The sequence below is a fragment of the Choloepus didactylus genome, chromosome 22, assembly GCF_015220235.1.
Source record: "Choloepus didactylus isolate mChoDid1 chromosome 22, mChoDid1.pri, whole genome shotgun sequence".
Classification (NCBI taxonomy): Eukaryota; Metazoa; Chordata; class Mammalia; order Pilosa; family Megalonychidae; genus Choloepus; species Choloepus didactylus.
This window is the reverse complement of record NC_051328.1, coordinates 30,987,915-31,005,266: the sequence shown is the minus strand read 5'-3', so window position 1 is coordinate 31,005,266 and position 17,352 is coordinate 30,987,915. Positions and strand designations below refer to the sequence as shown.

General features: G+C 39.6%; 1 protein-coding gene across 2 annotated transcripts in view; it reads left to right on the top strand.

The window, feature by feature from the left end:
* LOC119518772 (double homeobox protein B-like) overlaps nucleotides 1-8,972 on the top strand; it is a 63,769-nt gene extending 54,797 nt beyond the window's left edge. For both annotated transcript variants that reach the window (XM_037816129.1, XM_037816130.1), the window contains 4 exons: nucleotides 3,665-3,819; nucleotides 5,505-5,610; nucleotides 5,984-6,135; nucleotides 7,415-8,972. In XM_037816129.1, coding sequence (XP_037672057.1) covers nucleotides 3,665-3,819; nucleotides 5,505-5,610; nucleotides 5,984-6,135; nucleotides 7,415-8,098 — 1,097 coding nt within the window. In that variant the 3' untranslated portion in view covers nucleotides 8,099-8,972. The remainder of the gene's footprint in view (nucleotides 1-3,664; nucleotides 3,820-5,504; nucleotides 5,611-5,983; nucleotides 6,136-7,414) is intronic.
* The last annotated feature ends 8,380 nt before the right edge of the window (nucleotides 8,973-17,352 follow it).

The window sequence follows — 17,352 nt, the reverse complement described above, 5'->3', positions numbered from 1 at the left end:
TTAAAGAAACCCATAAACTCTATATAGCCAGAGACACTGAGGGAGAATTCAAAGAAAACAAGACCAAATCAACCTGGGATTCCAATAAATACAAGATACCATAGCAATGTGGAATCCTTGGTCTTAAAGTGACTCCACTCCTCAAAGGTTGTAGATGTAGGAACCTATATTTAACTGAGTTCAAATATCCAGTGATGTACATTTTACTAACAATTTTTAAAGATTCCTTTCTCTCTCTTTTCATAAGGGTCAGTTTAGGAGATGTTCACACATATGCTGTGTCCACTCTGAATCCCCTCACTTCTAACTACCAGAGACCTCATCCATCTTTCCCACAAGATTTCCCTAAGAAATTCCCTTGTATCCTCCAAGAATAAAAAAAGCCATCCTGCAAGTGAAGACAATGTGATGAAAGTAACCCAAAGTGATTTTACATTGAGTCAACATAACCAACAATTATAAAGGTTACAGGCAAACTTATTTTTCACTTTCAAATAACATGTAATAAACATAAAAAAGTGCACATAAATATATGACTTGATATGTTTTCATAAACTGAGCACTCCTGTATGATCACCCACCAGATAAAAGAACTTAGTTAATACGATACCATCCTGTCCCTTCTGTCTTTACCTCTTAGAGTGACCGCTGTCCTGATTGCACACAGTGTAGAAGCTTTCCTGTTTTTCAGCTTTACATAAATGGAATTGTACAGGATGACTGCTTTTGTAACAGGCTTAACGTTAATTAGTGACATTTATCCTTAATGTTGTCTTCTGTTGTAGATTATTCATATTGCTGAGTAGTATTTTTCTGTGTGTATGTGCCATACTTGATTTAGGCATCCAATATTCTGAGTATTGTTCTTGGTTATTAAGAAAACTGCTTCTGTATGAATAACCTAGTACCTGCGTAGTATGCTTCCATTTATGTAAGAAGAGGAAAGAAGAGGAAAACCGGTGCTTGTTTTCCTGAAAACAGTCTCAGAAAGGATGACTAGAAACTAATGAGATTGATTACCTATAGGAGGTAGGTGGGAACACAGTGGAAGGCATATAAGGGGTGATACTTCTGAGTATACTTTTTTCTGCAGTTTTTATTTTGGAACTTCTGTTATACCCAAAAGTAAAATTAAATCAACAAGAATGGGGAAATCCTTTAAAAACTATTAAATATAAAAAGAACATAAGAATATTGCAACCAAATCCCATAATCACAAACAGGAAAAAAAAAAAACAAAAAAGAAAAAATTCAGATAACTTTTGGACACAGAACTTTGAATATTTATGCTTAGTCTATCTAAAGACAAAAGATCTTCTTCTGGAAGGACAGGCTGAAACTCTCCAGCACCAGAGGAAGCTCCTGTCCACAGGTGAGGCTTCTTTTTCCTCAGGGAGGCCTCAATTTGCTCTTAAGGCTTTTTGTTGAATGGATCAGGCTCTCCCAGATTACCAAGGATAATCTCTTTTACTTACAATCAACAGATTTTACCATTTAATCATGTCTAGAACATGCCTTCAATCAGCACCTGGATTACTGTGCTATTAAACAACTGAGTAGCATAATCTAGTCAAACTGACATGTAAAACTTTACCATCAAAATGATGAAAAGATACATGGTTGAGGAAGAGCTGAGAAAATGCAAAAAGGAAAAGTGAAGCAAAGCTCTCCATATGTTCCGGTTTGCTAATGCTGCTGTTATGAAAAATATCAGAAATGGATTGGCTTTTATAAGCGGATTTATCAGGTTACAAATTTACAGTTCTAATGCCATGAAAGTGTCCAGACTAAGACATCACCCAGAGGATACCTTCACTGAAGGAAGGTAAATTGCATCAAGCACACCTCTGTCATCTGGGAAGTCACATGACTGGCATCTGCTAGACTTTTACTCCCAGGTTGCATTTCAAAATGGCTTCTCCAAAATGTCTCTGGGCTTCTGTCTCTCTTAGCTTCTCTCAGCATCTGTGCATCTTTGATTGTTCTCCTAGGGTATTTATTTCTAAGCATCTGGGGGTTCTCTGCCCCTGTCCAGGGGCAACTCTGTGCTTCATCTCTTACCTTAGCATCTCCAGATGTCCCTCTGTCTGCATCTCCCAGCATCCACAAGCACCTGCATCTGTGTCATATCCTAGCTTCTCCGTGGGCAAATTCTGAATTACATATCTTAGCTTCTGTCCAAAATATCTTTCACAGCTTCTCTTAAGGATTTCAGTGATCTAATTAACACCCACCCAGAATGGGTGGGTCTCACATCTTCATTGAAATGATCTAATCAAAACATCTAACCTACAGTTGAGTGAGTCACATCTCCATGGAAACAACCTAATCAAAGGTCCCACCCTAATCAAAAGACTAATAAGTCTGTCCCCAAAAGATTGCATTAAAGAACATGGCTCTTGTGGGGGACATAATAGATTCAAACCAGAACACAATATAAGATAATATAAACAATATGGGTGAGCCAGAATATTTGAGAAACAAGAGTACTTGAACCTGTTTGACAAGGAAAGGTTTATGTTAGTGTAAACCAGAGAGCACAGATTCAAAGTCATCTTGGGAAAGTTATTCTGATACAGCCAAATTACCTCAGTGATCTTAATCTGAATCTAAATCCACTTAAAGGGAAACTTCCCCTTAATCTAATCATATCACCTTATCTCTCCAGGTGTTAAATATTTGATGAGGAGATTAAGTAGAGAGGTATTTAATAAATGGGTGGGCCACCCTGGGTCTTCCTAAATCCTGTGTCTTTGGGAGCTGCTCAGTTGGCCCCTAGTCTTTGTGGAATCCGGGTGACTCTTCCCAGGATGGATTTGAACAGCTCTTCAAGTAGTAAGTTCTCATCAGCTTCTGTGCTCTGTTCTTTCTAAGGCCAAAAGCCTTGTTTATTGTGCAGTGTTTCTAAAAGTTTATGTCACAGACGTGATTAGAGATCTAGATTGTTGAGGCTGGCATGTTTTCTGTGATAAGCTGTTTCAGGGGATTGAGGTGTGCTTTGCAATTGGATCCTTAAATTTCAGATTGAAGATGGCAGTCATGATCAGTATACCTGGGTCCTCTACCTAAAGTGTTTGAGTTGACACTTTCAATGAAGAAAAGAAAAATGAAATAATGGATATTTTATATTACTTCACTTTGCCTTCTAAAGGTGTTGAATATTTAACAAAGGGATTAAATAAAAAAGGTATTTAAGAAAACGGTTTTCATAAGTCCTGTGTCTTTGGGAACTGCCCAGTTGCCCCTAATCTGTGTGGAATAACTGATACTATGTATTTCTTTTTATTAAATATGTCATTTTTTACTAAAATTGCAAACACTTCCATATTTGATTTAACCTTTCATTTTTTTCAAAAGTTTTAACTTTTTAAAATTTTCATTAATTTTCCTAGAATCTATTGTTTCCTATTTGTGTGTAATTTTGAGGATTGTCTGTAAGTTCTTGCTTTGGAAATTTAGTTAATTGATTATCAATTTCTATTTATATGTATTTATACCTATATTTGTCCAGTTTAGCATGTCTTTAGCTTTATCCATAAAGTAATAATATATATTAATCCTTGGACCTACATGCTTTCAACTGGGAATAAACATAAGATGTGCTTATGCCACGTTTTTGTCCATAAATATACCCTTCTTCCTCTTCTCCTTTTCTACTCGGCAGGCACGGTAAAGAAACAAGGCTGCAGACACAGGCTTGTTTACAAGAAGAATCAAGTGGCTACCCTCCAAGCATGGTTTCAGAAAGACCCTTACCCCGACACAGCTGCCAGGGAACGGCTCGCCGAAGAAATTGGAGTTCTGGAGAAAAACGTTTGGGTAGGCCTTTGGTTTCTTTTTCATTGCATTAGAGTCAACAGCAAGGGGAAAACTAGGCTGAGCACTTTCAGAGAATTCTTTTATACAAGACATTTTGCTAAGATGTTTATCCTGTTACATCATAGAATATTAAACAAGAAATCCAAAGTAGGATGCATTATATCTTTTGACATGGGTGGAAATATTGGTTGTGTGTATACACTGATGGAAAGGAGATTGTTCGGGTAAGGATTTCCTCATAGGAGATAATGAAATCATATTTCCACATTGTGAGAGTGTAGGAAATTGAATCACAATGATAATCTTATAGTATCACTGGTACTACAATATTGTATGCAGACTAATGCATAATATATAATGAGGTCAGAACTGGGGAGTAAGTATTCATGTAAATGACCAATGCTCAGGCTAGCTTTTTTCCTTTCTTTTCTTTCCCCTAGTTAATATCTCAAATATGATTCATACACAAGAGTTAATGAAGAAAAATCCCTATAATGAATTTTTTAATAGATTCATTAATGTAAAACATGAAACTAAGGTGAATTTCTGTCATTTTCAAAGAGATATCTGTAAAGAATACAATTATGTCAGGTCAAACAGTATTTAAAGTGATGAAGATCAATTAACAATATTTTTTTAGAAAAATAATGATTTGGGGCCTTGTTTCAAATGGGTGTTTTCCAGTATGCCATTGGTTGTAAGGGCATAACCTTGCAGGCACGCTGGGAACTCAGATATTTTTCTTATCTCTTCATGCCCCTCTTCCGTCAAGGTTTACTCAAATCACAATAATAAAAGTGTATCCTGTGGGAAAGCGTGATGATTGGCTCCCTGAGAGGCACTGGGCCCATCTGAACTGCTGTGAGGAAGGAAAGTCAGGGAAACAATGTAGGAAGGGTTGGTTCTCCCATAATGGTCACTAATTAATTCATTTGTTTCAAGTTTGCAACTGTGTTTAAGACATCTTATCTAAAAAGACATTCATTAATTACTGGAGAACACAGATACGACTTTTTAACAGCATGCTAGGATTTTAAGAGTGGCTCAACAGATACTGTTGACAAAAGAATTATAAATCTTATCATGAATTATTGTGCTATCCAAATAACACACTCGGAAATAATTAGAACACACTCTGCCATTCTGACTTCAATAGTGAGTAAACAAGCAGAGTTCAATAGGTTGTCACTCACAATATTTTCAATGTGAGGTATCTCTTGCTGACTCTGAGATCATATAAGAAGAGGAAATATGCATAAGTGTTAGCCCAGCTGTTGACTATTGCCAATTCTGCCACCCTAATTAAGGATTCCATATGTATTGTGTATTGTGTAATGATATTTTCTAAGAGATAAAGTGGGCCAACAAACAACATTCATATATTGGAGGTCTGCTAGAGGGAGAAAGAGAGAGATTTCCTTTAGGAGACCTCACAGTATCTCCTGAACAAGGAAAATTGCTTTAGGTGCTGTGAGGATGATTATGAAAGAAATGCTTACTGTAGTCGTGTAGCTTGTGTGCCATAATCAAGAGCATGCTAAGGTTTTAGATAGTAACATCATTCTAAGAACAATCCACTGCCCTTCTCTTATGGATATTTTTCCGAGGACAGATGGCCAGTCACTTTTGCTTCACTGGATTGAAGTTTCTAATGATACTTGAATTTCCCATCTTGTTCGACTTAGATTTGGTTTAAAAACTGCAGACAGATGCAGAGAAGACTGGGGTTTGGATACTCCTTAGGAAAACATCGAAACCAGGAATGGAGCAAGTCTCAGCCCTGCACTGCAGGTAAGAACCTCCCAGTCCAAATGCAGTTCCTCAGTGGGTCCCACTGAGAGTGGAAATGACTCTGTAGGTTGCCACAAAGTCTCCACAAAGAGTACTTAGCTTTGCGATCACTTACAGTGTCTTCCAGACATCCTAGTGTCAGAAATATAAACATGGGCGCCCTGTTTGGCTACGGCAGGAAGATGCTTTGCAAGGAAAGCTTTGGACTGTATGGTCCTGATGCCGCTACTCCTGCAGCTTTCTCTTCTGTCAACTCTTGATGATTTCAAAGGAGTAAATGTATGCAGACGTATCTTCACAAATGTATGTTTTGGGTTTGACTGTGAAAACGGGCATGTAATCTCCGCTTTGTTACTGTGTTCTCCTTTGGAAGACCTACCAAAAGATTCCAGAGGACCCTGGACACCCACCATGGGATCTCAAACAAGTACCCCAGGCCAATCTTTTGAGAGGAACCAAATCCCTGATTTTGCTACCAAAGAAGAACTGGCTACACCAACAGGCACTCTACAACCAAGAATTCAAGTAAGTTCTACGTCTGTTTGACCAAATATGTCCTCCGTATAGTGGTATTTTGCCTCTTTGGAACACGTGGGCTACTATGCTTTGTCACAGTGATCTAGAGCTAAGTTATGGGATGGTGAAAGCATGGAATTGCAAGTCGCATTCCTGCAAAAGGAAGACTTACCAAATCTAATTGTCATCCATTCACAATCAGTAGCAGCTAAAAAGTGGAACAATTGAAAGTTAATACGTATTACGAGAATACTTTCTGGTTTCCTACACCTTGGCTGTGTTATAAGGAGCTTTTCCATGGAAGATGGGATAGTTTTCAGCATTCCTTGCCTCTATGAATTAGATACTGAACGCTTTCCCTCCCAATTTTGTAACTACTGAAAAACTCCACAGACATTGAAACATGTCCTTGGGTTTAGGGACAAAATCTCAGCTGTAAAGTACATTCTTCTACCAAAGTTATGGGCATTGCACTGTAGTACATGTTAAATACTCATGAATTGTGAAGAATGTTCACAGGATGATCACCACAGAAACTGTTGAAATCTCTAATTGTATAGATGAACCTAGGAGAGTATTTCTACAGGTTCATGTAAGCCATGTGTTCTGATACACACATCAGTGAAGACTCTAAAAACTCATTCTGGTCAACAGAGTTTGTTTGCTGATGATTGTTGAAATTAGAGGCATATTCTAGAACTCATGTCTTTTTTTCCTCAGTTTCACCTCATCTACAGTTGCCTGTTCGGGGTGTCATGAACTCACTTTATGTGTTTGTGTATATAGAGAGTGAACCCATGGATGGAATTATTAAAGTCTACATCCAGGAAAAAGCATCTGTGCCAGTGCAGGTGATTTCCATGTGGATCAAAAGAATTAACAACAGGGAAAACCTTGAGGAGAGAATGGTTGTGGAGTATGTGGAGACTTCTAGGGCAGGTGCAGTGAATCTGCAAACATGCCCTACAGCACCAAATGAGTGTAATGGGAAAAATAAAGGGATAGAGAACGGATGGACAGAGTGTAAAAGCAACCCCAGAATTCTGGTAAATCAATGTAGGATACATCCAATTGCAGGAGTAACTAATTTCTCTTATGAATGCATTTTAAAAGATCAAATTTTTATATCTATACCCTTATTTGTATACATATACCTATACCTATACGTAACATAAGATCATGCCAAAATTAGACCTTGTATATGTAGCCCTGTTGCTTTACAGATTACAAGAAGCAGCTGGACTCCTTTATGTCTTATGATGTTCGTGTCTCCCTCTGCCTCATGTAGGAACCGTTTCTGAACCGAAGAGATCAACACTTAGAGCACAGGAAAAGGGAATCCATAAATCCCTTTGGAGATAGCCCAAAGGGGAATCCAGATCTGACTCTTCAGCAGCACCAAATCGAACTGTCCACTCACCCAGGCAGGTCTCATTTTCTTCCCCCAAATTCCTTCTGCAGGAACCAAACATTTTCCATTGCTCCTCCTGCAACCCATGTGTCCTTTGTTCCTTGGCACCCAGGTGGGGGCTCTGGGAGCTTGGAACCATGCATCCTGATGGTTCCGCCCACCCAGGCTGTGCAGGGAGGAGAGAACTCTGACACGCCCCTGACTCCTATGAATCCCTTGACAAAACCACCGACCCTGTTGAGGTCCATCTCAGATACACAGACTCCTGTCTGGTCCCAATGTCAAGGAAAATGCCAGGATCACAGTGAGCACACTGGCAGGGAAGTTCTGCAGTTAAAGGACTCGTATCCTGAGCCTGAAAATGTCCAGGTGCCTGACGTATCTTACGTTATGCGATGGTGGGACGAGGGGCGCCTGGCTCTGATTGAGGAATGGGAACCGCCCAAAGGGACACTGGCCGGACACACTGGTGCAGCATCGTGGGCCAGTCGGCTCAGGAGCCACGTCATCCGCTTGACCAACGCAACAGAGATAGGTAGACCCCTCAAGGCTTTGGGATGAACTCTGTCACCTACATACTTTCAGTTAGAAGAACGATCTCTTCTGAATCCGGATGTTCAGGAAGAAGACCCTCCCTGAACCCAACCACCCCTTCGAAAAGAGGAACTTCCTGCTGATCCACATGCTGCCAGGCTCACCAGGGGCTCAGCTTTAGGAGAAGGAAGATGGCCTTCTCACGACCCTGGTCCAGGCCTCCTTCCTTTGATGTGCAAACTGAAAGATTTAAAGAATGATGAACAGTGAGGACATCACATTCGGGAACAAGACTAATTCAGGAAGGAGATTCAACCACTCTGGACCCAAATGGAAGATTTTACTCTGTCGTGTGGGCACTGGTTCCCATCTGTGCTCACTTCCTGGAGTAAGGGATTCGCTGGAAGCTCCATCCTGCCTCTAGAAGCAACATCAGCACCAGGTAGTGGATACATTTGCTGAATCCTTGATGGAAAAGCATTTTCATGAGAAATGTGACCTCCTCCCTGTGATCATCATGCCGTCACCATTCTGTACAAACAAAGAACTGTCATAGAACACAAGTGAAGAGAACGGGTCTTAGAGGAACTTACCTGCATTTTGTGACTTTGGGCAAGATGGGAGGCCCAATTTGAAATTTGTTTGACATGTAAAAAATGAAGAGATGCAGTATTTCTTGATAATGTGTATTTAATAAAGTGAGTTTTTTGAATGGAGAGCTAGAACCTACCTCATTATTAATCAATAAGGGATGGTGAAACAAATTATGATATATCCATTATACTGAGTACTCTTCTCAAATGAATGTATTTTTTTCCTCTTATGGTTTAAAACATACAGACAATCACACAGGAAATTATTCTAGCATAACATGCAATCACAGTATAGTCTACTAATATTAATATTTCCACATTTGTATGTTATTCATATATATTTATGCATACATGTATATATATATATATAAATCAAATGCCCTATTTTATTGTAAATAAATTATATGTAAACTTAGAAGTTCTGGAACAATCATCTTAATACGTACACAGTTGTCTCCTTTCTTTTGAAGCAGTAATTTCTAAAGTTACAGTACCAAGTATAATGGTAAATCTGGGTTTATTTTGGTACAATAAAAATATCTTTGAGAAATAAATATTACTTCTTTGTGTCATATTGTCAGTGTGTATTCTGTTCCTTGCAACAATTCTTTCAGTAATTTGTTTTGTTTCTGTTCCACTTGAAGGTATGGGAATGAGGCTTTTACAGTGGGGGTTATTAGTTCACAAATTTAGTTTACAGTTCTAAGGCCATAAAAGAGTCCAAACTAAGGCATCCACAACAGGATACCTTCACTGAAGAAAGGCCCATGGCGTCTGCTGGTCCTTTGCACCCCGGCTGCATTGCTTTCAACGTCTGATTCCGGTGGCTTTCTCTTCAAGCACCTGTGGGTTCTCACTTAGCTTCTCAGGGCAAACTCTGGGCTTCATCTCTTGGCTTAGCTTCTCCAAACGTCTTTCTGTTTTCATTTCCAAGCATCTGGGTCTGTGTCGACTCTGAGCTCACTCTCTCTCTCCCTGAGCTCTCTTAGGGATTCTGGTAAACTAATTGATGCGCCTTGAATGGGAGGGGGTCACATGTCACATCTCCAGGAAAACAATCTAATCAAAATGTCCCATCTCCAATAGGTCTGCCCCCACAAGATTGGGTTGAAAGAACCTGGATTTTCCAGAGTACATAATAGATTCAAACCAGCACTGGTGGTCCTGAAAATACTTTCGAGAGAAATTTCTGTGAAAATATCCAGTAGTTAAAGAAACCCATAAACTCTATATAGCCAGAGACACTGAGGGAGAATTCAAAGAAAACAAGACCAAATCAACCTGGGATTCCAATAAATAAAAGATACCATGGCAATGTAGAATCCTTGGTCTTAAAGTGACTCTACTCCTCAAAGGTTGTAGATGTAAAAACCTATATTTAACTGAATTCAAATATCCAGTGATGTACATTTTACTAGCAATTTTTAAAGATTCCTTTCTCTCTCTTTTCTTAAGGGTCAGTTTAGGAGATGTTCACACATATGCTGTGTCCACTCTGAATCCCCTCCCTTCTGACTACCAGAGACCTGATCCCATCTTTCCCACAAGATCTCCCTAAGAAATTCCCTTGTATCCTTCAAGAATAAAAAAAGACATCCTGCAAATGAAGACAAGGTGATGAAAGTAACCCAAAGTGATTTTACATTGAGTCAACATAACCTACAATTATAAAGATTACAGGCAAACTTATTTTTCACTTTCAAATAACATATAATAAACAAACAAAAAAGTGCACATAAATAAATGACTTGATATGTTTTCATAAACTGAGCACTCCTGTATGATCATCCACCAGATAAAAGAACTTAGTTGAAACGATACCTTCCTGTCCCTTCTGTCTTTACCTCTTACAGTGACCTCTGTCCTGATTGCACACACTATAGACGCTTTCCTGTTTTTCAACTTTACATAAATGGAATTGTACAGGATGACTGCTTTTGTAACAGGCTTAACATTAATTAGTGACATTTATCCTTAATGTTGTCTACAGTTGTAGACTCTTTATTTGAATTGCTGAGTAGTATTTTTCTGTGTGTATGTGCCATACTTGATTTAGGCATCCAATATTCTGAGTGTTCTTGGTTATTAAGAAACTCTTTCTATATGAATAATGTAGTACCTGCATAATATGCTTCCATTTACGAAAGAAGAGGAAAGAAGAGGAAAACAGGTGCGTGTTTTCCTGAAAACAGCCTCAGAAAGGATGATTAGAAACTAATGAGATCGATTACCTATAGGAGGTAGGTAAGAACACAGTGGAAGGCACATAAGGGGTGACACTTCTGAGAATACCTTTTCCATGATTGACTACCTCTGCGCTGGGAGGGTAACGTGTTCCTACTCCACATGGAGGGGACATAGAAACTTGCATTTGAGACCCTCCCAGACCAATGCATCTCATCTTTTGGCTTTCTTATTTGTGTTCTTTACCAAATGTTCCAGTTTGCTAATGCTGCCTGTTATGCAAAATACCAGAGATGGATTGGCTTTTATAAAGAGGGTTTATTTGGTTACAAAGTTACAGTCTGAAGGCCATAAAGTGTCCAAGGTAAGGCATCAACCCAGGGTACCTTCACTGGAGAAAGGCCATTGGCATCTGAAAAACCTCTGTTAGCTGGAAAGGCACGTGGCTGGTGTCTGCCTGCTCCCAGGTTGTGTTTCAAAATGGCTTCCTCCAAAATGTCAGTGTCAGCTTCCAAGAGCCGTCTTCAAAATGTCTCTGTAAGCTGCAGCTCCTCTCTCAGCTCCTGTGCGTTCTTCAAAGTGTCCCTCTTGGCTGTAGCAAGCTCACTCCCTCTGTCTGAGTGCTAGTAAACTAATCAAGGCCCACACTGAATGGGCAGGACCACACTTCCATGGAAATTATCTAATCAGAGCTATCACCTACAGTTGGGTGGGTCGCATCTCCATGGAAACACTCAAAGAATTACGATCTAATCAACACTAATATGTCTGCCCACACAAGACTGCATCAAAGATAATGGCTTTTTGGGGGACATAATGCATTCAAACTGGCACACCAAATAAAACTATAATCCTAAGTATAGTGCTTTCAGTGAGAAATAATGAAACCTCAAGAGAAATCTTTACATATGTTGTCTGATTTGGTTTGTGTGGACAATGAAAAGTATTATTCCCATTTTCAAATAAGGATACCATGAGCCAGAGAGTCCTAAAATCAGGCAAACACATTAGAGATGCACCGTGAATGAGGCGGGTCACATGTCAATTGAAATAACTTAATCAAAAGGTTCCACCCACGAAAGGTCTGCACCCACAGTAATGGATTTTAAAAACATAGGCTTTTCTGAGGTACATGACAGCTGCAAACTACCACAGGTGATGAGGCAGGTAAAGGGTTCAAGTCCCGTGTGCATCTCTAATGTCTCCTTTCCAAACAAGGCAGACCTGGGTGCTTGGTAACACCCTTGGAGCATAAGAGAGTGACTGTCCCTAACCTGGAGCCCACTCAGGGGTCTCACATTTCCAAATGGTGAAAATGCACACCTTGGTCTCTACCTTTGCCTAAATAGTGGGGAATGAAACACACATTATTCCCTAGAATGGGAATCATCACTGCCCACTGTCAACATAAAATTTTTGAGACTACTAACCTTTTTTCTTCTAATTCCTTGCAGATAACAAAGTTCTTCTTATTGATCTTCCAAAGGGGTTTTTTTTTTACCTTTTATTTTGTTATCTTAATGGAAATTTGAAAGAACACATGTTAGAGTTTTGATAATTTCATACTAATATGAACATGAAAACAGCCTGTAACGAGAAGAAGAGCCCAAGTTGTCCAGCAAAGAGAAAATCCAACCAGAGCAACTGATTCCCAGAGGTGGTGGCTGACTTGGTCTGTTTTTATTCTAAATTCATGGCACTTATCCGTGACTTGAGTGTGAACAAATGATTAAATATTGTGTTACTTCAGTTGCTATACTTATATGCAGTTTTCTGACTATAAAATACAATGTTCATAATAAAAATATTGTAAAAGTAAATGGGGGCGGGGCAAGATGGCAGACTGGTGAGCTGTATGTTTTAGTTACTCCTCCAGGAAAGTAGGTAGAAAGCCAGGAACTGCGTGGACTGGACACCACAGAGCAATCTGTCTTTGGGCATACTTCATACAACACTCATGAAAATGTCGAACTGCTGAGATCAGCGAAATCTGTAAGTTTTTGCGGCCAGGGGACCCGCGCCCCTCCCTGCCAGGCTCAGTCCCGTGGGAGGAGGGGCTGTCAGCTCCGGGAAGGAGAAGGGAGAACTGCAGTGGCAGCCCTTATCGGAAACTCATTCTACTGATCCAAACTCCAACCATAGATAGACTGAGACCAGACACCAGAGAATCTGAGAGCAGCCAGCCCAGCAGAGAGGAGACAGGCATAGAAAAAAAAAACAACACGAAAAACTCCAAAATAAAAGCAGAGGATTTTTGGAGTTCTGGTGAACACAGAAAGGGGAAGGGCGGAGCTCAGGCCTTGAGGCGCATATGCAAATCCCGAAGAAAAGCTGATCTCTCTGCCCTGTGGACCTTTCCTTAATGGCCCTAATTGCTTTGTCTCTTAGCATTTCAATAACGCATTAGATCTGTGAGGAGGGCCCGTTTTTTTTTTGTTTGTTTGTTTGTTTTTTTGTTTTTTTTTAATCCTTTTTTCTTTTTCTAAAACAATTACTCAAAGAAGCCCAATACAGAAAGCTTCAAAGACTTGCTATTTGGGCAGGTCAAGTCAAGAGCAGAACTAAGAGAGCTCTGAGACAAAAGGCAATAATCCAGTGGCTGAGAAAATTCACTAAACACCACAACTTCCCAAGAAAAGGGGGGTGTCCGCTCACAGCCACCATCCTGGTGGACAGGAAACACTCCTGCCCATCGCCAGCCCCATAGCCCAGAGCTGCCCCAGACAACCCAGTGTGACGGAAGTGCTTCAAATAACAGGCACACACCACAAAACTGGGCGTGGACATTAGCCTTCCCTGCAACCTCAGCTGATTGTCCCAGGGTTGGGAAGGTGGAGCAGTGTGAATTAACAAAGCCTCATTCAGCCATCATTTGAGCAGACTGGGAGCCTCCCTACACAGCCCAGCAGCCCAGAACTGCCATGGGGGGACGGCACTCACCTGTGACATAGCACAGTCATCCCTCAACAGAGGACCCGGGGTGCACAGCCTGGAAGAGGGGCCCACTTGCAAGTCTCAGGAGCCATACGCCAATACCAAGGACTTGTGGGTCAGTGGCAGAGACAAACTGTGGCAGGACTGAACTGAAGGATTAGACTATTGCAGCAGCTTTAAAACTCTAGGATCACCAGGGAGATTTGATTGTTAGGGCCACCCCCCCTCCCCAACTGCCCAGAAACATGCCCCACATACAGGGCAGGCAACACCAACTACACACGCAAGCTTGGTACACCAATTGGGCCCCACAAGACTCACTCCCCCACTCACCAAAAAGGCTAAGCAGGGGAGAACTGGCTTGTGGAGAACAGGTGGCTCGTCGATGCCACCTGCTGGTTAGTTAGAGAAAGTGTACTCCACGAAGCTGTAGATCTGATAATTTAGAGATAAGGACTTCAATAGGTCTACAAACCCTAAAAGAACCCTATCAAGTTCAGCAAATGCCACGAGGCCAAAAACAACAGAAAATTATAAAGCATATGAAAAAACCAGACAATATGGATAACCCAAGCCCAAGCACCCAAATTAAAAGACCGGAAGAGACACAGCAACTAGAGCAGCTACTCAAAGAACTAAAGATAAACAATGAGACCATAGTACGGGATATAAAGGAAATCAAGAAGACTCTAGAAGAGCATAAAGAAGACATTGCAAGACTAAATAAAAAAATGGATGATCTTATGGAAATTAAAGAAACTGTTGACCAAATTAAAAAGATTCTGGACACTCATAGTACAAGACTAGAGGAAGTTGAACAACGAATCAGTGACCTGGAAGATGACAGAATGGAAGATGAAAGCATAAAAGAAAGAATGGGGAAAAAAATTGAAAAAATCGAAATGGACTTCAGGGATATGATAGATAATATGAAACGTCCAAATATAAGACTCATTGGTGTCCCAGAAGGGGAAGAAAAAGGTAAAGGTCTAGGAAGAGTATTCAAAGAAATTGTTGGGGAAAACTTCCCAAATCTTCTAAACAACATAAATACACAAATCATAAATGCTCAGTGAACTCCAAATAGAATAAATCCAAATAAACCCACTCCAAGACATATACTGATCACACTGTCAAACACAGAAGAGAAGGAGCAAGTTCTGAAAGCAGCAAGAGAAAAGCAATTCATCACATACAAAGGAAACAGCATAAGACTAAGTAGTGACTACTCAGCAGCCACCATGGAGGCAAGAAGGCAGTGGCACGATATATTTAAAATTCTGAGTGAGAAAAATTTCCAGCCAAGAATACTTTATCCAGCAAAGCGCTCCTTCAAATTTGAGGGAGAGCTTAAATTTTTCACAGACAAACAAATGCTGAGAGAATTTGCTAACAAGAGACCTGCCCTACTGGAGATACTCAAGGGAGCCCTACAGACAGAGAAACAAAGACAGGACAGAGAGACTTGGAGAAAGGTTCAGTACTAAAGAGCTTCGGTATGGGTACAATAAAGGATATTAATAGAGAGAGGGAAAAATATGGCAAACATAAACCAAAGGATAAGATGGCCGATTCAAGAAATGCCTTCACGGTTATAACATTGAATGTAAATGGATTAAACTCCCCAATTAAAAGATATAGATTCGCAGAATGGATCAAAAAAAATGAACCATCAATATGTTGCATACAAGAGACTCATCTTAGACACAGGGACACAAAGAAACTGAAAGTGAAAGGATGGAAAAAAATATTTCATGCAAGCTACAGCCAAAAGAAAGCAGGTGTAGCAATATTAATCTCAGATAAAATAGACTTCAAATGCAGGGATGTTTTGAGAGACAAAGAAGGCCACTACGTACTAATAAAAGGGGCAATTCAGCAAGAAGAAATAACAATCGTAAATGTCTATGCACCCAATCAAGGTGCCACAAAATACATGAGAGAAACACTGGCAAAACTAAAGGAAGCAATTGATGTTTCCACAATAATTGTGGGAGACTTCAACACATCACTCTCTCCTATAGATAGATCAACCAGACAGAAGACCAATAAGGAAATTGAAAACCTAAACAATCTGATAAATGAATTCGATTTAACAGACATATACAGGACATTACATCCCAAATCACCAGGATACACATACTTTTCTAGTGCTCACGGAACTTTCTCCAGAATAGATCATATGCTGGGACATAAAACAAGCCTCAATAAATTTAAAAAGATTGAAATTATTCAAAGCACATTTTCTGACCACAATGGAATACAATTAGAAGTCAATAATCATCAGAGACTTAGAAAATTCACAAATACCTGGAGGTTAAACAACACACTACTAAACAATCAGTGGGTTAAAGAAGAAATAGCAAGAGAAATTGCTAAATATATAGAGACGAATGAAAATGAGAACACAACATACCAAAACCTATGGGATGCAGCAAAAGCAGTGCTAAGGGGGAAATTTATAGCACTAAACGCATATATTAAAAAGGAAGAAAGAGCCAAAATCAAAGAACTAATGGATCAACTGAAGAAGCTAGAAAATGAACAGCAAACCAATCCCAAACCAAGTAGAAGAAAAGAAATAACAAGGATTATAGCAGAAATAAATGACATAGAGAACAAAAAAACAATAGGATAAATATCACCAATAGTTGATTCTTTCAGAAGATCAACAAGATTGACAGGCCCCTAGCTAGACTGACAAAATCAAAAAGAGAGAAGACCCATATAAACAAAATAATGAATGAAAAAGGTGCCATAACTGCAGATCCTGAAGAAATTAAAAAAATTATAAGAGGATATTATGAACAACTGTATGGCAACAAACTGGATAATGTAGAAGAAATGGACAATTTCCTGGAAACATATGAACAACCTAGACTGACCAGAGAAGAAATAGAAGACCTCAACCAACCCATCACAAGCAAAGAGATCCAATCAGTCATCAAAAATCTTCCCACAAATAAATGCCCAAGGCCAGATGGCTTCACAGGGGAATTCTACCAAACTTTCCAGAAAGAACTGACACCAATCTTACTCAAACTCTTTCAAAACATTGAAGAAAATGGAACACTACCTAACTCATTTTATGAAGCTAACATCAATCCAATACCAAAACCAGGCAAAGATGCTACAAAAAAGGAAAACTATTGGCCAATCTCCCTAATGAATATAGATGCAAAAATCCTCAACAAAATACTTGCAAATCGAATCCAAAGACACATTAAAAAAATCATACACCATGACCAAGTGGGGTTCATTCCAGGCATGCAAGGATGGTTCAACATAAGAAAAACAATCAATGTATTACAACACATTAAAAACTCGAAAGGGAAAAATCAATTGATCATCTCAATAGATGCTGAAAAAGCATTTGACAAAATCCAACATCCCTTTTTGATAAAAACACTTCAAAAGGTAGGAATTGAAGGAAACTTCCTCAACATGATAAAGAGCATATATGAAAAACCCACAGCCAGCATAGTACTCAACGGTGAGAGACTGAAAGCCTTCCCTCTAAGATCAGGAACAAGACAAGGATGCCCGCTGTCACCACTGTTATTCAACATT